The 21,244-nt window shown below is 41.9% G+C and overlaps 1 protein-coding gene across 2 annotated transcripts; it reads right to left on the reverse strand.

The window, feature by feature from the left end:
- Positions 1-906: 906 nt before the first annotated feature.
- On the reverse strand, positions 907-20,283 carry ssh2b (slingshot protein phosphatase 2b). Of its 2 annotated transcripts, XM_086308963.1 has the most exons (15): positions 20,030-20,283; positions 15,988-16,031; positions 7,790-7,902; positions 7,639-7,703; positions 7,425-7,546; positions 7,272-7,337; positions 7,119-7,184; positions 6,805-6,999; positions 6,609-6,702; positions 6,328-6,456; positions 6,007-6,053; positions 5,651-5,797; positions 5,361-5,561; positions 4,122-5,154; positions 909-3,721 (listed from the first exon to the last, which is right to left on the reverse strand). In XM_086308963.1, exons 1-15 carry the CDS (start codon positions 20,090-20,092, stop codon positions 2,426-2,428), a joined length of 3,681 nt encoding a protein of 1,226 aa, XP_086165089.1. In that variant the 5' UTR covers positions 20,093-20,283; the 3' UTR covers positions 909-2,425. The 2 variants fall into 2 exon arrangements, with proteins under 2 accessions (XP_086165088.1, XP_086165089.1); XM_086308962.1 differs by lacking the exons at positions 15,988-16,031; positions 20,030-20,283 and adding an exon at positions 9,779-10,191 and having other exon boundaries at positions 907-3,721.
- Positions 20,284-21,244: the final 961 nt, after the last annotated feature.

Genomic DNA, 21,244 nt, shown 5'->3' on the forward strand with positions numbered 1-21,244 from the left:
CAAAGTGTGAAATTTGTTCACAGTAACAGCAAAATGCTTGACTAATAAAAACCTAGAATGACAAAACAAACCAAAATGTCATTTTCAAACGGCTTTACATTTAAAATGCATTAACTTTACCTCTGACTGTAAATACCAAACATGTCAGTATACATAAAAAAAATCTTTAAGTTACTGTTTTTTCAACCTTGCTCATTTGTGCAATGTAATTAGCCGATCACATGGCAGCAACTCAATACATTTATGTAGACAAGCATGGTTGTTTGAGCTAGTCTGAGCATTTCAGAAACTGTTGACCTACTGGGATTATCCCACACAACCGTCTCTAGAGTTTATAGAGAATCATCCAAAAACAGACAAAATATCTAGTGATCAATGCCTTGTTGATGTCAAAGGTCAAGTGAGAACGCCCAGAATATTTTAGGTCTGCAGAAGAGCATCTCTGAACATATGCTGACCTTGAAGCAGATGGAAAGGAAACAGGAAATGATCACAGAGAGTCACTTAAATTAGATGTTAGAAAAACATCACCTGGTCTGAGTTTCTTGATTTCTGCAGCAACATTTGGATGGTAGGTTCAGAATGAGGTATAAACTCCATGGAAGCATGAATCCAATCTGCCTTGTAAAACTGACTCAGGCTGCTGGTGTAATATTGTGGGGGATATGTTCTTGGAACACTTTGGACCCTTTAGTACCAACTTAGCATCATTTAAACACCACAGCCTACCTACTGTACTGTTGCCAGGTTCATTCATTTATGACCCATCTTCTGATAGCTGCTTCCAGCAGGATAATGAGTCAAAAAAAAAAAAGGCTGAAAAATGCTAAACGGTGTAGCTGACTAAGAGAAAAACAGGAAGAGTCATTTTTACATACATTGACATTTACTGTGAATGTATGTAGAATGAAGCCAAATTAGTTTGTTCATTAAGAAAACGTGAGGGAAAGAATCACAGTAAGCCCGACTCTTAATTTCCATTGTTTAATGGTCACAGTTAAAGCACGTGATATAAAATAATATTTACACAGACAATACACACACACCCAACAGTTCCTACTACATAAGCATGCTCCCCCAAAGTAGCAAAACACTTAAAAAAAAAAGCCACAATTAAAATTAAAAAGGGAGTAAAGTGCATGTATGACACACGTCTCTGTACAGACATTTCTGATAGGCTGCAGAGAAGCTTTACTTGCCAATCACAGGCACGCTCCTAAAAAGTTTACAAAAGACATAAAGATCCATTAAAATAAAATAAAAAAGTGCACGCTCACTTGGTAAAGTTGTGCTACACAGTCTCACTCACACAGACACAAACCAGATCTAAAAAACAAACAAAAAACAGGGAGATCCTAAAATATCAACAGTCACAATATACAACCTTTACATCCCCAAAGAGAACATAGCCAAAAACTCACAAATATACACTCTGCCTTTAAACCCCAGCACCCTGACCTACTCTCTCTCACACAGTTAAACATAAACAAAACTCTAGTTTGTGTGGCATCTGGAGTGTGAGGAGAGACAGTTTACTGAGTGATGAAGTCAAACGTGTTTCTGATTGAGAAGTACATTCCAGGAACCCGGAGTCGGATGTTTGTGCAGGTCAGATTTGGTTGACTTACTGAGGTATTGTGTAGTTAAAACAAACTAAACAAAAAGCAGGCCTCTTCTCTTTTCATTATGCTCAAATAAACTGGTGAAAACCTGCATATGCAGCTTACACTGAGGGAAGAGTCAGAGCTTCACGACTGACTTTCACTGGAATTATTCTGTCGCGACGAAGAGTCTCCGTCCAACGACTTTTATGCTCAGGACCAAATCAGCCGGTTTGACAAGCAGGTGTTGGTGTGATTTATTTATTTATTCTTTCTTTCTTTCTTTCTGCCAACATAGTTACCAGATTATACAAGAGGGACCGTTTTCTCCAGCATAAATGGCACATTTTTCTGAAGAGACGTCAAAGCATGAGAAGAGGGGAAACAGAGGCTACATTCCAGCTAACATTACGTTTGACAGCCAAAAATATCAAGTCGACTAAAGGAGAAACCAGCAACGATGTGATGAGTATGTGCACGCTTGGGTATTATTAACATTTCAAACATGTGACCCATGTACATCTCTGGATGACATTTTCTTTTCTTTTTTTGTTTTATCTTCTCAAAGTGTTTTATTTCAGTCTCAGTTAACTGGGACTGTCGTAGCCTTGCCGCTTTTCCTGTGCCGAGACCAGATTCCCATATCACGGATTTTTACAGAAGAGGGAAAAAAGAAACTACTAAACACATCCCTTAAGGCAAGAGGCGTCGGCTTGTTTTGCTAAATAAATCCAAAATATGCACTTGACTTTCGTTTCTGACGGGCACGTTATCTCTCTCTCTTTCTCTCATGCACACGTACACAGATGCACACCTGCTGAGGGTTACATGGTGTGGTAAAGGGTGCTAACAGTTCTCTTCTTAAGCCGCCTCAGCGGGTGAGTCCTTCCGTATTGCTGCCTTGTTGTCAGAAGTGTTGGCCCAGGCGAGTGCAGAGATTCTTGGCCAAAGTTTAAAGGCTTTCCACTGTGAGGATTCGGATTTGATGGTGCAGAGACTGCTGAGGTTTCTCCAGCTTTAGGAAGCCTCTGAGTGGTTGTCTCAAGGATCTCTGGCTGCTGGACAGTGGAGGAAGGAGAGTTGTGAACCCGCTGCTTCTTGGATTCGTCGCTGGCTGAATGGAGTGGGTGTTGTGCCGAGGGTGAAGCTACAGTGGAACGGCTAAGTTCCCAGTCACTCAAGTCATTGGCGAGCAGCTCCAAGCAGCCCAGTTTAGCTAGGGAGGCTGAGCGCTTCATCATGGATGGAGGGGTCAGCCCTGCCTGACGAATCCTGGCTTCCACCTCTTGAACCCTCTTCTGGATACTGCCACCTCGCTTCTGCGCCTGACCCAAACACCTGGCCTTGCACTTTCCAGCCATGCTCACCTGCTGCAGGAAGGCACCCAGCTCACACAAAGTCTCCCACGTCTCCCTCTTGAAAATGTCACTGTGGGGTCCTTCTGTGGGACAATCCCAGTCTGTGCCCGACTCGAGCTCAGTGACGCCCTCCAGACACAGGAAGTTCACAGACGCAAAGGGAGAATGGGGAGAGTGGTGGAAAGGAGAAGAGGTAGAGAGCAATCTAGATTCAGCAGGCTGGAGTTTCTGTCCTTTTGTGCTTTTTTCGTTATCCCCAAGGGCCGCCATCGCAGCATGAGTGCCCTCACTTTCAGCTGGTCCAGACTTCCCATCCTCCTTTCCCTCATCCTTGTGCACCGTGTGAACTGCAGATGCCTGTGAGCAAATAGATGCATCGTGGGAAGTAGACAACGTTGCACAATGGATGCTGTGTGGACGCCGGTGAGAGTTGGAGGTACAGCCAGAGAGAGAAGGCGGTGAAGAAGAGAGAGGCGGGGTCTCATGCTCCTGTTTCATTCTTTGCTCCAGCTGCTGTGTAACACGTCGCACCGACCCTCGTGTCCAGTCACTGTAAAGACAGGCGGGGGCCTCCTCTTCCTCCTCTTTCAATTCTGTTTTTATATCCCCAGATTCCTTGTGTGCCAGAACAACACTATCTTCAATTTCCTGCTTCAACTTCCTCACATCCTGATCCTGGGGATCTTGAGGTTCAGTCTGGCTATCAGAGCCAAGAGGCGAAGTCTCTTTGGGCCTCAGCCCTGTGACCTGCACAGGCATTTTCTGGAAAAAAAAAATCGATATAATATAAAAGACCATTAATTTAAAAGCACAATGAAAGCATTGCTACAATCACAATGTATTTGTGACAGATGTGCCACCAGGTGGCGCAACATAGCTTAAGAACCAAAAACCATTCTGAATAAATCTGGTAAGATTGACAGGAACTGTTATGGGTTCAGTTCAGTCCCAAGTATCTTAAATATATATGTAAAAATATTTCATATTTTGTGAGTATCTCACACAAGAGCAGCCTGGAAACAGATCATAACATCCATACATGTGGCTACATTATACACAGCCAACCCGAGCCCACTGCCAGAGCACGGGTGGAGACTATATGCGGCCCAAATCGGGAAATGTTTAGAGTTGTCTGGGAAAGTTTGCTACAAGCATTGTTTACCTTTCTTTTCCCTTCATCCTTCCCCTCACTGGTGGAGACCTCCTGCAGTGGTGGCTGGTTTTCTTTGCCACAACTCTTCAGCTGGTGCGACTGCTGTGCTGCAGTACAGTGAGTTTTCCCATCTAGACTCATCCCCTTAAATTTTTCCCTGGCACTGAAAAAGTTGATGTGGTCTGCAGTGTGGCCGAACACCAGCACATTTTCATGTGGAATGGCACTAGGATAAGTGATAAAATCGTTAGTGGACAGATGTTGGGCTGCCAAACTGTCCAAAGATGAGCCATATGTCTGTTGGGCACAGTCTGGGTTTTTGACAAGCGCTGGGGCAGAGAGGCAGTCGGGTCCAGCCTGCTTTGTGCTTGGGGTTTGTGTTGCGGTAGGCTCAGGCACTGACACAAGCACTGTTTTTACAGAAGGAGAACAGGACAACACCTGTGGCTTTAGAACTCCATCGGCTAGATTTGGAGATGGAGCAGGAGAGTGGGGGAGGTGGTGAAGGGAGGGAGGTGGATGAGGCTGGCCCACCAAAACACTTTGTGCAACAGTCACCTTATCGGTCTTTGGAGGCTCAGGCACCACAGTGGCGGCCCTTGGTTGAGAGACAGGAGGTAACATGGGCCGATTCCCAGAGTCATATACGCCATTGGACAGCGGAGGAGAGAACAGAGACACAGAAGCAGCTGTGGAGTCAGAACAAGGACGGTCCTGCCGGCTGCTCCGATCTACAGCAGAACGAGATGCTCCAGCATGACCTGATGGAGCTGCCGCACCTTTAAAGGAAGAAGAGCTAAGCTGATTGGAATGGATGCCCGTATCTGGCTGACTAGTTGAGTGTGTTGCTTTGCTGCCAGTAGAACTTCCCAGTGATTCCAGCAGTTCTTTTACCGAGGGACCAGTTATGTTGCTGGCTTGGTTGTGGGGATCTGAGCGGCCCAGGCTGTGGGGCTGTGCGTAGGATTTGGAGAGTGGCTCGTGGTGTTCAGACAGATCGCTATCAGAGTGAGAACGCCACAGTTTGTTGTGCCTCTGCTTGCTGCGGAAGAAAGTGAAAATGAAGTAACATATCACTTCTCAGAATTCTTTGCATGAAATTGACAGAGGAATATTTTTGGGGTTTTGTTTTTTTGTTTTACATTGTTTTATAAGATTTTGATAATGCACTTCTTTCTGCCAGTATCAATATTTGCATTACCATGGATGTCTGTCTGTGTGTGTCTGTGTGTGTCTGTGTGTGTGTACCTGGCCATGAGTATTCCCTGATACTCCTCCAACTGTCTCATAAAAGAGGGGTTGGGTTTGGTAACAGTTCGACGCTCTTTGACGTAATCAAAGGCTTTTTTCAAATCCCAGCCGTACTCCTTCATGGCATACGCTATCACTGTGGCCGCAGACCGGCTAATCCCCATTTTACAGTGCACCAGGCACTTGGATCCAGATTTCCTAGGGTAGATATTAAGAATGATTGTCATTCTCGATAGATCTCATTCCTCGCAGGAAAAAAAAGAGAGGATGAAACATCTCAAACTCACTTGGCTCTAGATATAAACTTGTAGGTGTCATTCCAATAGGCTAGCAGGTCAGTGGCCTCCTCATCATACACACGGATGTTGTGGTACTCAAACACACCGGGAAAGAAGTTATCAATCTCCCTTGTTACATTCAGGATGTAATGAACTCTGAGTGACAGAAAGACATGAGCGAGAGGAAAGATGAGCCTTAGATGAGAGAGGGGTATGTAGGTATGTATTGATTTGTAAAACTGAGCTTGTTGGTATAACAGAATGAAGAACTTTTAATTTCATCCTAATAAAGCAAGTTTTAGTTTTTTTGTTCCGAACAGTCAGTTTTGTTGTATTGGGTTTTTTTTCCCCCCCTCCGTCCTTACCCACAGTTCTGTAACTCGTCCAGATTGGATGCATTCCACTCAGATCCCTGCAGGAAACAAAAAGGAATCCTCAGACTTGTTCAGCACCTTCCAATAAGCTTTTCAGAATGCTGAAGTCCAGTGAGAAGAAATGATTGACATACAGTGAGTTCTCCAAACCCAACAACAGCAAAGTACCTTAAAACTGTGCTGAATTTAAAATTACACAACACTATCTTGCACTTTGTGAGAATCAGATCCGGGATACAGGCGTGGGAGATCAGAAACATTTTATATTCTCTGCTGCTAAAAGCAACAGAGGTGTTTCAGAGGTTAACCTACCAAGAACACGTGGTCAAAGATCTCCGTAGGACTGTCCATCTGGCCCAGAATGACAATCATCTCATTGTCGATGAACTCCTTGAACTCTCGCAGATTGCATGTCATGTGCATTTCCAGCTCTGTTCGGATCTAAAGAACACATCCAGGACAGAAAGAGACACGTGCAGGCAAAATGTAAAGTCACACAATAATGACTAAAAAAAAAAATAAATAAATAAATAAAATAGCATGGCATTTTCCGAACATTTTCTTTGACTGGGAGATGCTCGAAGCAGACTCACCTCTTTGCAGGTGACATTCTCAAGATCTTTCTGCATCATGATTTCCCGCAAACTGGCTTTGATCTGACGCTCAGTCAGCTCTCTTTCTGTAGGTCTGTAGAAACATTATGATGGTGGAAGAATATATGAAATAAGTTCATGTCTATCGGTTTTCCACATAGAGAACATATCTGACAAACATCACTTGGCTACTTACACGTCAGAGAAGAGAACTGGAGAGTCGGCACGGTGTGACTGCACGTCCTGCATGGCGTTCCACTCGTTGATGCGGGTCTGGTCGGAGGAGACCCTGCTCTGATAGTAGCTGACCCAGGTGAGGAACAAGCTGCCTGGAAAGTAGTTATGACTACGGGCCACCTCGCAGGCTTTATGGAGTGACTGGAGGGCTGACCTGTCAGGAAAAAAACAAACAAAAAAAAAAAACATGACTTCTAAATGAAATGGGAAAAAACAGAAACCAACGAACAATAGAAATATCCACAGCTGTACCAATTATCCAGTATGACTCACCACATGGCTTGCACAGAAACAGGCTTGAATACATGCACCCTGTTGTCAGTTGATACACTGAAACCCCTGTGAGCAGGAACAGAGGAAATATAGTGAGTTAAAAATCTTAGCGATCTCATGTTTAACGTGTCCTGTGCTGAAGAATTTGCTTACCCGTCTCCATCTAGATGTATTAAGGTGTCGCTCCACAGGGGCAAAACCAGCCCAACAGAACACGAGCTGAGTGGGGAAAACAGTTTTCCTGTTATATCTTTAACCAGAACACCAAAACCAGCAGGTACCTAAAATCTCGTGTGTCACTCTCACCCATCTACAGGGCTAAAATCCATTCCTAGCACCACGCTCTCCTCCGTGTCCTGCCGACCATTGGTTGAGACCACCACCATGTAGCGGGTGATCTGAGCATGTGCGCTCTCCAAACGAACCGCCTAGAGAAGGAAAAAACAAAACAAAACGCAGTTTGTGTCTTGACAGTTAAATAAAATCAGTGAGACTTATTTGTGTTTTTATGGGTACCCACCAGTTTGATGTTGTCCTCTGGTCTGAGGAGAGTAAACATCGTCTGTAGGTGCTGCTGGATATCTCCTGGCAAGATGAAAGTAACACATACATGACGCAAGATGGCAAAAGTTAAACAGTCAGTGGCTGCTGAGGGGGAATTTTCACCTCACCTGCATGTTTGCTGCGCAGCTGGGAGAAACGGGAGGCAGACGAAGAAGTGGAGCCATTTCCTCGAGGCAAGAACAGAGCAGCTCCCTTAACGGTCAGGAAACTTTCACTGATGCTGCACAAAGACAGAAAAGATTGAACGGTGAGCAATATCCACCCACACATCTATCACAAAACTCATCCTTGGAAGACTTTACAGCTTTTACTGACTTTTTGTTAAGTTTCTCCAAGGTCCACTGACAGAAAGCGCAAAGAGCAGAACTTTTGACACTTTATTATTTTCAGACATTTTCAATAAAAATTCTAATTTGTAGCTTCTCAAATGTGTGGATTTTGAGCCCGTCTCCATCATTTGAAAAGTACATTATCCTGGAATGCTGCACAGAATGAAGCAACAGAAATCATTTTGGCTGATGAAAATTTATGACAAGCATTTTTTCATAAATTTATGTGAATTAATGAGTTATGTTGGTCTGAACTGTTACAGTGGTGACATACAGACATAAACACACTTGTTTCATTATGCTGATTTTTATTCCCCCAAATGTAAAAGAGGAAGAAAGAAAAACAAAAAGCAGAATATAAAGTACAGGTGACTTTGTAGTATTAAAGTTGAATGCATTTCAATGGTAGTTATTCAGTTCAATGCTTTCTTAGAAAACACTCATATTTTCCAAAACAACACAATAATGGGACAATTTCTGATTAAGATGGCAGTCCCAGCTAAGCTTCTTCGTGGTCTGAACAACAGACTTACGTAATGGACTTAAGATATCTGACGCCCGTCTATTATTCTGCTATTATTATAAGCAGTATTATTGTCATTATTATTATTACTACTACACACAGGCTTTGTCCCTCACAATGTGAGCTAGAAAGACAAAGTCTCATTGTCTTCTGTGATGATGAGTAAAAGCAAAATCACCAGTAACACCAGCGATCGCTGACTAATTTGTCACTCCATCTGGAGCAAGTTTAAATATAGGCTTGAGCTAAGGAAAGACCGTCAAAGACAGGAAGTCATGTTGTTGTTGTCTGCTGTGATGATGCGGGAGGAAAGGAAACAAAGGCAAAGAAGGATAAACCTGCAATGGACAGCAGTCATTACTGAAGTGACAATTATGGCAAACTAAGCAAACTTTCATGCAAGTTTCCAAGTTAGAAAAAGTGGATGTTAAGAGTCTCTGACACCCACGCTGACTTGCACACACCCAATTTTCTTCATGACATGACGTACAGAACACTGGACAAATATCTGCGCGAGCATAGTGCATCCTAGTTAACCTTTTATATTGAAAAAAGCCATTGATCAACAAAAATCAAGAAGTGAATGCATTGGAATCACTGAAAACACTGACAAATAAGTCCTTCTGTTGATGCACTGTGCTGCAGGCAGACCAAGAATATGTCAGAGGCAATACAATGCCAGAGAGGACAGAGGCTGACAGCTGGGCTTGCACACAGACTCACACAAGCAAACACTAGATGTCTAACTCAAGTGCTAATGAAGTGTTTGTGCAAATTATATCTTGACATGCTTCTTCCAAGCCATAAATTTCCAATTAAATGCAAGTGTCGTTTCGTGGCTTTCACAATGAAGACAAAATAATCACATCCCCTGATTCTGCTGAAGGTACATCGTGTGCCTTGCTCTGCTGTGCCCCCCCTCAGGATGCATTTAAGGAACAGCTAAAGGTGGGTGGAGAGAAATGCATCCTAGCAGATGAGTAAAAGCATCTGGCAGATATCTCAAAAAGGAAGCAAAGGGAAGGAAACCTGTTCCTGCAGCCACTCGTTCAGCTGCTGTGCTGCTATATCCTTCTTATGAAGTCATTAAGAGAAAAAACACATGTTCATACAAGTGCACACTAAGTCTATGCTGAAGTTTGGAGTAGACCATTACCATGGCACTGCAGGCAATATAATAATTCATGTAGTGTTATCGTTACTATAAGCAAGAAAAGCTCCGGACTGTGAGCACGGCAACTTACAGCTGATACATTTCCACCTGAGAGATCACAGAGTTCTCGGTAAAATACGGTCTGATCTTCACCCCGCAGCAGGCGCAGAAGCAGCCGGCCGACGAGCTCCGCGGGGCGGTCACAACGCCGGGAGGCATCGCTGCTCTCGGAGTGCGGGCAGGGCGCGCGGAGACGACAGTCGACGATGTGCGAAGTAAAGTTGCGAAGACGCAGAAGCTCTGCTCTAAGACCACACGGTGCTTCGTTTTTATTCAATTTTTTTTTTTATCGCAGATTTAGAAAATTAGCTCTAAACCGACAGATTTCATAGAGCGGAACAATCTAATATTATAAAGCGACAAAGCACTAACATATTTAAGAGCGCCTGTGACAGAGCAGGTGCCTCAGAACATCTGATCCATGGTCTGCTGTTTGAAGTGTCTGCAGCAGGCTGCGGTAAATCCTGCCGCTGAGGGGGAGGAGACACACATGGTCCAATCCGTGACAACAGCAGTCTGAGGAAGACTACGAGGAATTATTGGAGACATGGTGAAAGTGTGCAAGAAAGACAGCCACAAGTACCCGGATAAAAGTGTTTAACTGTCAGAATGGCAGTCGGTGGCATTCCTATATGCTTTACAACAGCCTCGAGACGTCACTGAAATTCCTCACGCTGTTCCTGGGTCACCATGTTTTTCCACGTAACACGCAGAAGGAAGTGGCTGCTTTAAAATGATGCCTCATGCACATTTTAAAAACGCCAAATGTAAGAATAACAAATAATGACAATTTCCAGCTGTGTCAACATAACGAATAAGAGAGCTAGACGCTACATAAAAACTCTCCATAATTAAGACATTTTTTCTTTTTAAAATGTGGATGTGCCTATGTGTCTGGCTGACAGCCTGATTGAAAAACTAACCAAGCAATCCCAGAAAGCATGACTTTAGAGAGGCACCCCCCCCCCACACACACACACACACACACACACACTTTGAGCTGCTTATCAGCACCTTAACAACACCACAGTATTTTGTCATTTTCTCCACAATAACATCTGAGAGGAAATGTTTTTCTGTTCATAGGCGAGTACAATCTTTAACAGTAATGAATTTTTGCTTCTTCTTAAGGTAACAAACCCATAAAAAATGCAAATAAGAAAGGGTAGAAAGCTTTTAAGCAAGGTTGATAGGTTCAATTGTTATATTAGACAGGGGTATTTCAAAATCAGTACACCCCTAGTTCTTAGAACCATAACCTGACACTGAATGTGTATCCAGCAACAGCATGACAACAACAACAACAGAAAAAAAGAGATTGAGAAACCTGGAAGGAGATTTCAGGCTGCCTGTGAACTAAGTAGAAACTTGACCTTAGACTTGGTTGTGCTGCTTGTTGATCCCTTGTGGTTTCAATTACAAACTAAGGGTAACTATTTGGCCACCAGCTGACTGCCAGTTTATATCCCGGGATAAACAACTGCAGTGTGGTGTTTTTCCTCTTAGGTCGACCTGTGTCTCTGACCCAAGAGGCAACCGATGAACTGGGCTGATGAGCTCAATGAAGCTACAGATTTTGACCTCGTCTGAGAGATCCTTACAAAGAGAAAAGCGTTTATTTATTAGACTGCAGAGTCACATGTGGTTAAATGTATCACAGCATGAACAATAAATGGTGTAACAGTACAGTCAAGCTTTAAGTAGATAAAGAATAAGCAGTGATATATAAAGCAGGAGAAGGGATGGGAAGTGGGATCCTTTTACAAATTGAATGAATTATTTTGTAACTTGTTTAAATTCAATTTATATTGTAAAGCAATGATGTGACATCTGACTGCGTATCTAATCTTACCCATTTTCTATCACTCCTGGCAGTTGCAAACTGATAATGTTGTGAAATTTTTGCAGACCTGAGTCACATGTGAGCGTTTTTTTCCCTGCTCAGTGGTCAGACTCAGAGATAATGAAGCAGGTGTGGTTTTCCTGAACATATCAATAAGGGAACTGATAAAGATCAGAGCTATAAGCAGAACAGATAATGATACAGGTATCTAAAAACTTACCAGTTTCTAAGCAGAGGCAGACACATGTTACAAACAATCACAGGGAGGCCTTCCTCATCAACTAATAACAGCTTAACCTGACAGCCACTTTCCCACTCTCCCTCTCATCTCCCTGTTGGCCTCTCACATCGACCCCTTCAAAATCCCTACCACCTCCCTCCTTACTTTAACCGGTGTTATTGATTAGGGAAAGATCTGTGGCATCTTCTTGTAAGGGCGCTGGAGGGATAGCTAAGAATAATCACGGGGTTGTTCATTCCCACCTTTGGGATTTACAGACTCTCAGCAACCCACATGTTTATGTGTGAGATGTTGAACCCATCTCTCAAGTTCCACCTGGCTATTCTCCCCCTTTGACTGCTGAAATTCAAACCATCCAATAGCAAGTGGCGAATGCCAGGATGTAGTTTTTACATGTAGACACCAGACACTCTGCTGCTCTCATGTTTCCAAACATGCAAACACAGACAGTCACCTTAGTGATCGCAGCTTCACCTTGTGTATACATTCACACACCCAGACTTTACAGTATTTCTTTGAATCACACATAACCTGTTAAACATCTGCGATGAGCATCACACACCGACAAGAAGTCTAATAAATCAGCCTGTTAGCATGACTACAGTATATCTGAATTACACAAGAATGAATACAAATCTGTAGAGGCACACAAATGTATAAATGTAGCACAAATGGAAATGAGTCCCATTCAGACATATAATCCTTTGTTCCACTTTTCCCCTCCTCTGACTACAGAACTATGAGATTATAAGAGATCAGAAATACTCTCCGATTGTAGTCATAATAAATAACCTCTCTTTCTCCTAATTTCCCCTCTGCATGGTCCGCCAGTGATGTTGCTGCTTTTTGCTGATGTCACCAACTTGCTGATGTCACTGGCTTTAATCAGCAGCACTGCAGTGGGGCTTGCTTACGCAGGCAGGCGCGCTGCCTCACTGAAGCCTTATTCCAGTTTGAATGAATCTCACTACCTGTGTCAGAGATGAGCTCTGCTGCAGCTGCTGACTTGTACGGCGCAGCGGGCACAGACGTCAGCAGCGGGGAGGGGGGAAAACGAACAGACTGCCTCTGAGACTTTGGGAACGTGAATTCAGTGGACAGGCTCAGCTTTAGTGAATGGCTGCTGGAATTGTGAATATGCAACATGCAGCTTGAACTTAAAGAAACAGTGAAATGAAAAATGCACACAGCATCAGTTTATTTTTTCCTTTTGCTATACCCTACATGTGTGTTAATTTCTTTACTTTTGAAAATAATTCTCGTCTTTTACCTTCAACTAAAACACAGAAATATGACTTTAATAAGACTCGGCTAGCACTCATTAATAGTTACACTGATTTTTATACAATTAAATGATCTGACAGTGTGGGTGAAGGAGACATGGACAGCTGGGGAAAAAAGTCTCTCTACAGATACTTAAAAGGTGTATTTAATAATCTAGCTCACTTTTATTTCAGATGCTGAAAATAGTCTTATTTCTGCAAAGATTTTAAAGCAAAACAACAAAGAAAAAAAAGAAAATGAACTCAAAGAACTCTTTCTTTATTACAGTATTCTTTGCCCAAACTAACAATCATACTGGGAACAGGCTCACTTATTCCTACACATCATGCCCTTTCTCATGACCTCTCTAGGATATATCAGAGACTGTGTATTTATGCAGCAGATTGAGGGCTTTCCGTTGGTCTGATGTATGAAATCAGCGACTGTGGAACTCATTAGTTTAAAATTGAATTTGTGAACAAGATTTGACAATTTAACTGAAGAAGATACAAAGTGGCAGTCATATCATTGCGTCAGTGAAAAAGACTGTTGCATACTAATGCCCTCACTCAAAGTCTCACGTAGGAGATACATTCCAAGTAAATCAAAGACAAAATGTTTGGTTTTTTATATATTAAAACAATCCTGACACAAGCCACAAATTTTCTGCACTTTTTTGTGATACAGTTTATATGCAAGTTTCTCCATCTACCTTAAAACTTCTTGAGTCTGTATCACAGTGCATTGTGATTTACCACAGGTCATTTTTTTGCCTAACATTGTCTATTATATAAAAAGTTGGATTGTGCACCTTAGCTAATAGGAGAGAGCAGCATGTGTTTATTTAAAAAACTTTATTGCAAAGACTGTGGGCTTACCTCCACTCTGATTACATTTAAACATAGTGCTAACACTGACAGGTCACAGGAGTTTTAAAACATTAGATGCACCTCCTATTCAAACTGAACTTGGGAAAAAAGTGAAATTTAATACTTTGCTGCCTTCAAATGAAACATCTACAAAAACAAAACTAAAAAGATCCACTCTCTAATTATCTGCACATGCATTTCTTAATTTATGAAGATGTATTCTTGTGTTTCTTCATTTTTGGATATGATATGATTTTTTTTGTACACAAGGAATGAATAATGATAATCCTGTAACTGATAATATCATGTCATGATTATATCCATTCATTCTATTCATTCGCTTCCGCTTATCCTTTCCAGAGTCGCGGCTGGTGCTGGAGCCTATCCCAGCTGTCATAGGGCGAGAGGCGGGGTACACCCTGGACAGGTCGCCAGTCTGTCGCAGGGCTAACACACAGAGACACAGACAACCATTCGCACTCGCATTCACTCACAGATTCACACCTATGGGCAATTTAGATTGCCCTATCCCCACTAACTGCATGTTTTTGGACTGTGGGAGGAAGCCGGAATACCCGGAGAGAACCCAAGCAAACACGGGGAGAACATGCAAACTCCACACAGAAAGACTGATGGTGGAATTGAACTCAGGACCTTCTTGCTGTGCAGCAACAGTGCTGATCACCGTGCCACCCTGCTGATTATATCCAATAAACAAGTATTACAAAATCTGCATTGGTATCAGCTCTAAAAAGAAGTTCAAGACTTTCAGTTTTAGTGACCTACAACCCAGAGCAAATGATCTGCCTAGGAATACAAATAAAACTTAACCAAATTTTAACATCTAATAACAGCTCACAGGTCAAACAACTACTATATCAAATATATCATCTTGGCCCAGAACATCCCCGCTTATAATGCACCCAAACCTGTAATCGAGCTGTGAACTGGGTATTAAAAACACTACAGGCGTTCCCCTCTGGGGGACAATATCACAAAGCTTCACAATGATAATAAAAAAGAGCTTTGAGGTTACTTTGAAGTCAAGACAAAGTAAGGCTATTCATTCAGCTTCACCTTTTTTTTTTTTTAAATATGCTGCACTGGAAAATATGTGTAGGCATGGTAATGTAAAACAACATGCATCACAGGATCCCTGATTTCCATTAAAATATCACACTTATCCAGTTGTGTAAAGAATAAAAGAGAGAAAAATAATAACATTCATTTTAGGAGCTAACTCGGAGTGATATTCGATCATGTACCTGTCTCTGTGCACACAAACATGCACACAGCAAGCACAGATTTCAGTCGCAGCTGCACAAACACAGACAAATCTCAGCTGGATGATGAAGAGCTCCGATGACCAAACAGACACAGAGACTTTGGGAGTGGTTACCAATCTGCCCGTGGATCAACAGTGCAGTTCCCCTGACCCACATAGCAAGTTACTCACAGAGATACTGCTGCCCTCTAATGGGCTGTCTGCAAGCCACTGTTTATTATCTCATTCAGTGCGTGATTTCAAGATTATTAAAGGGCCAAACATAACAGAGGAGACCTAAAAGTGTTCAGTGGCAGAACAAATAAACACAACGGGCAGTGGAAGGAAGTAGCCAATTATCAGGGGACGAAAACCAGTTGCAAGTGTGGCTGAATGAAACTGGATTAACCAGAATTCCAACTCTTATGTAATAAGGGACAGCAGTGGATGTGATGCGATGATGACACAGTACAGGAGCCCTTTTTCAAGTCACAGCAGTATAGAAAGGCAGTCCTGCAGCGTCAGACACATTTTATGATTATTTATTATCTGGGTATTTGGGAAAAGCCTTTTTTTCCTCCCACTTTGTGCGGATCAGGTCAGATCAGGTGAGAGGTCATGGGTAACAACCTAACATGCCCCGTGTTATGAACTGGCTTTTTTTGAGACTGAGAACATACATATCCAGTGGATTTCTGGTCCAGTGAACCAAATGCTTTCAAGTTTAACACACAGAGCTCAATGTGTGTCGGTATCTTACCTCCTCGGCTGAGAGCGGCGGTCATCCTCCCCGCTACCTGACTCCTGGGGAGATAAAATAAGAAAAATACAACTGAGAACAAGAGAAATGCAACAGCACAACATTACAAAGTCAACATATAAGAGTGCAGTCAGAGCCAATATCAGCAGTGTCAACTCTTCTTCTTTTCTAAATAAGGAAATAATATTTTATACACCGAATTGCCAAAAAGCATCCAATCCACAATTTTGCACAAAAACGTAATTTTGGCATTGTTATATTAGATTCCCAACTTCTAAAAGAAAAGTGCCATTTAAAAAAAAAGAAAAAAGAAAAAAAAAAGAAATCACAGGAAAGCCCATCTTTAAATAGAGAAAACGTCACCATAAACAAATTTAGTAAAAACTCAAATGAGCTCTCAATTCATGCAAACAAATGGTAAACGAGAACAGAAAGGAAATCCCACTGCCCTATTTTGGGTAACAAAGACTAACTTGCATATTTCCATGTTCACACACACATTAAAGGCACAAGCATCCAGCTTAACATTCAACACTGCGTGACCTGACAGACACGAGACACAGAGACAGAGAGAGAGAGAGAGCGCTTTAACTCAATTTACACACTCTCCAGGAAAATGACCTCAGTCTGTTTTTAAGGTGTGGCTGGACAGGGAATAACACAATCTCTCTGTCTCTCTCGGCTCACATACACGAACATGAAGACATGAAGAGACAAAAAGAAACATTTAAATCCGAAAGTTGTGGAAAACAAAAATGTGCCAAACGTGGATGCTAAGGCTCAGTGGCTGATAAAATACCTGGCCCTTATCTTGTAATGCTTGTACTTATCTTGTTTACACCCTGTGTGAGCTTAACTAGCCTTTAATGACATTAACATCACACAAAAGTAGATTAAAGGTATATATATTTTAATAATAATAAACACATACAGGGCTACTTCAGGGGGTCTAGCCTGATTGGAGATCACAAAAAAAATTTATACAGCCAGTAGATAATTTATGCAGTATCAGTGTGAGAAGGAAGTATAGAACTGTAAAGTTTGGTTCAAGTTATCATATACTGCCAGGTCTTGTGACACTGCTGTGGATCCAGTTAAGTGCAATAACTGCAAAAGGTGGTTCCCAGCTCCTTTAAGCCACAGTGTCCAAAGCAGATTTCCATTGTGGGCTTTCAGAATAAAGATATTTAAAACAGATCCTGTGCAATTAAAAGCAACTCATGTAAACAACCTGATGCTGGAGTAATGGTGTCACAGAAAGTTTCTGCTCCATACGATTCTTTCTTGGTACAGTTTCATTAAGAAACTATTGGTTGGATTGCTAGATGGTGTGCTAGACAACAAAGCGACATAATTAGAACCTCGCTAACTCTTAGTGCTGAACATTTGAGTAATTGGCCTTTTGGAAACGATACTATTAAAATATCTACTGCTGCAAAGATTACAATCATACTGATTTTATTGAGAAACTTTAAAAATTCAAAGCACCTAGTTGTACATGTTATTGAAAACTGAGAACAGGTTAGGGCAGGGGTGCCAAAAATAAGGCCCAGGAGCCAAAACTGGCCCAGCAAAGACTCTAAAGTGGTCCACTGGACGGCTTTGGAAAAAGTGAAGGAGGGCAAAATCTTTGAACTTTAAAGTGTACTTTTAGTTTTTCCAGCTTTCTCCTCTACGGCTATTCATCCTACACCAAAGTAATTAATTAACAGATAAACAACTAAACAAAAAAATGTTCCTGTATGCAAAATGGTTTTTTATAAGTCAGCACCTGAACTACATTTATTTTCTAAAATTTAATCTCAAAGAGACTATAAACACTGATAAAACCTGTTGAAACTCAGGTACTAAATGTGTAGTTAAACTTCTTTACATTGACAAAAAGGGGAATTTAATTCTATGGTTGTATGTCGCCTTTGATGTAAAATGAGCTTGACATAACGGAGTATGCAGCAGGAGGGGAAAAATGCATTGATGCATTTGTAATATCAACTTTAGTACAGCAGATTAGACAAAGTTTCTGTTACTGTTCTTTGTCCTACAGTACGATATAACATCTAGTGTTTGTTTAGATTGGAAAACACACAGACTTTGCATATTTTGCATATGTATGAAAATGATTGATTTTTTTTCCAAAGCTTATGGAAATGTCAAGCCTGAACATGCGGTCTGGGCAGGGATCTGCATGTCCAGAGATCAGTCTGTGCTTACGTGTTACAGCCAAGATTATCACAATGCAAAAGTGCTTCTACCATAAAATGAACATGTGTGTATGTGTGTGCTCTGCCTGTAAACGCAGCGAGCAGATACATTCACTCCACATAGGGTGCAAGCTAATATAAAGGGAGGAAGAGTGCTAGTAGACATGTCGCACACAGACAGACACGTCACATCCCCCCCCCCCCCCCCCCCCCTCCACGCACACACACACACTCACGGGGAGGGGGAAAAAAAGCACAGGAAGCCGTAAGTGTCTGTACAATTTGCTACCAAAATATGTATGTGGCTTACAACTTGATAGCACATTTCCACTACAAAAAGCTTCATACACTTCACAACCCCTGTCCTATTTACCTTCCTAAAAATCACACGTGCTTACTTTTACAGCACACACTCATTCCTCAATTCACCATCACTTCTTGAAAGACAGACACTTTAGCAGACAAGACTCCTTGCTACTTGTTGCTCAGTGATAAGACATAAAAGCTCCTTCAACTACATTTCATCGTGGATGACAAATTACCTAAGAAATATGTGTACATAGCACGAAGGTTATCATTATGCCTACTCACAGAACCTGTTTGCTCTGAGCTATAAGGTAAAGGGTCCCGCTAAAGAAATTCCATGACTGACAAAGTTTGTGGAAAAATAGCTTGATTGTAGTTGAGATTTGGGGCAAAGCTGGGAGGAGGGGGAAAAATACACAGTTCATCTAATCTTCTCCTGGGTCCAAGTAGCAAGTTAACAAGGGAAATTGCTTTCCCCTACTGTGCTCCGTCTTGGAGTAAGCACACACTCTGAATCTACGTTAAAGGCTGTACAGTAAGCCAAGGAATTCACCTTAATGTGTAATTTAATCCGTAAACACTATATGACAATGCAACATACACTGGGAAGTTAATATAGGTCAACTTTTTCACATAATGTCAATAAAACACACACACAGAAGTATGAAACAGATAACATTTTAATGGTAAACAGAGTGTGCTTGTATATTACTTCCTCCCTCTGTTTCTGCCTGTCTGATGGGGTTCCCTGTTTCTGTAGAAACCAGACAAGCAAAGGGAGTAGCAACAGGAAAACCACCTGCTCCTCTGCTTTGCATTGGGTACACTCCTGCCTTCAGTAAACGCACACACACACAAGCAGACAGACAGACAGGAAGAGAGAGGCAGACACATAGAAGGCATTCAGACAGAGAGACAGTCTGGGTACGTGACAGACCCGCAGAGAAAAAGAAAAGACGCGTCCACAGCCTCGTTTACATACAAGGCAGGACACTGCACCAGTGTTGTAAGAATAAATACCTGCACTCACGCGTGTCACTTGACAAATACCAACGCGACTACTTCAATGTATGCAGGTAAAAACCATTACATAATAACAGACATGACTTGTTGTCACACCATCGCTGAAAGTTTCTCTATTCTGGATACTGTAAAAGCAACTAACTGCCAGTTGAGCGTTTACAGTACCGGAAATGTACATACAATGAGCATATAAGCAGCGGTGTGCATTAAAACAAAAGGTGCTGTCATTTTCTTTCAAGTTAACCCTTTTATTGTATATAAGAAGAAATAAGAAGATATTTTCAGGTTAACTTAGCAGCTAGTAGCGACTAATACTGTAACTGAAAATGATGGGTAGCTATATGTCACGCATGCGCAGCAGCACAAAGGCAAGGCAGTTGGGTGACAGTGAGCAGCCGACAAAAAAGACAGCCAAAAATGTAGCCTCAAGTAGCCCTCCGTATCGAGGAGATGTTAGTTTGGTGGAGGCGGTAGAAGGAGTAGAGGAGGCTTCAGGGAAAAGCGGTTCTTACCGAAACGCAGGGGCTGGAGCTGGTGCTGGGGGTCGGTGAACGCTGCACGGTAACCAGCGCCATTCAGCGACCGGGAAGCGGACACCTGAGAAGAAGCGACGGCGGAGACACGAGCATAATTGTGTTGTGAGGGCGAAAGCCCAGTTGAACCTGACTTTTTGATCTTCTCTCCTTTAACCCCCCTCCCTCTCTTTCCCTGTGATCGTACACTGTTTGACTACTCCCCGGCTGTTTCCTCTGTAAGCGCCACCTGCGCATGCGCAACTACCCTTAGCTTGTCAATCCCGATTAACCGTGTGTGTGCTGGAGATAAACAAAGCACTTATGAGGAGTGTCTACAGAGAAGCAATACTACTTCTTAAGAGGTCATTTATTTGAATAGAAGTGTAAATGCACCATTATGTAAACCGCATACAACAATTGCATTACAAGGTTTAAGCCTAGAATAGAATAGAATAGAATAGAATAGAATAGAATAGAATAGAACAGAAAGCCTACATTGTTATTGCAATTCAATTACAAAGAGATTGGGAGTGCCACCCCAGCTTGATGAAACAAGGTTGAAGCTAAAGGAAAGCAAACTACAAGACTGTATAATAAGTATGTATATAAATAACATAAAATTAATAGAATATTTTAAGGGTTTTATTGTGTGACAGTGTGTGCGAGTGTGTACTGTGATTGTTCACTTTGCATGTTGGTTGAGAGTGGTACTGGCCTTAGGGTACAAACTGTTTCCACAACTGTTAGTCTGAGATTTAGTGACCTGTAGCGTCTGCCTGAGGGCAGAAAGTCAAACCAGTGGTGGCAGGGTGAAAGGAGGCTTTTACAATGTTTTGGGCAGTGGAAACTAAGCAGTCAGCATACTATACTGTGTGGCTTTTCCTTGAAACTACTCACACAGACTACTACTTTAGGACTGTTGTAGTTAAACTAATGAAGCTTGAGGACAAATATATCCTAATACTCTGTAGGCATGCTGCTTTAATTTTAAATAGATTGTATCTTTAATATTTTAAATATAGCAGCAAAAGACATTAATATTGATAGATGTATAATGATCTCAAAGTGCTTCTTAATGCGGTTTATTGATTTAAGAGAGTTTATTTGCATAAAATACTTTTATACATATGCTGCTGTCAGTTTAATTAATTTACAATGATCTGAGACCAAAGACTTTACCAAATCCACTTTCGTAAATTGCTCTCAAATCTG

The sequence above is a fragment of the Aulonocara sp. 'chitande type north' Nkhata Bay genome, linkage group LG10 (genome assembly GCF_057382095.1).
Source record: "Aulonocara sp. 'chitande type north' Nkhata Bay isolate Kocher_YH1m ecotype deep benthic linkage group LG10, A_spYH_male_GT1.1, whole genome shotgun sequence".
NCBI lineage: Eukaryota > Metazoa > Chordata > Actinopteri > Cichliformes > Cichlidae > Aulonocara > Aulonocara sp. 'chitande type north' Nkhata Bay.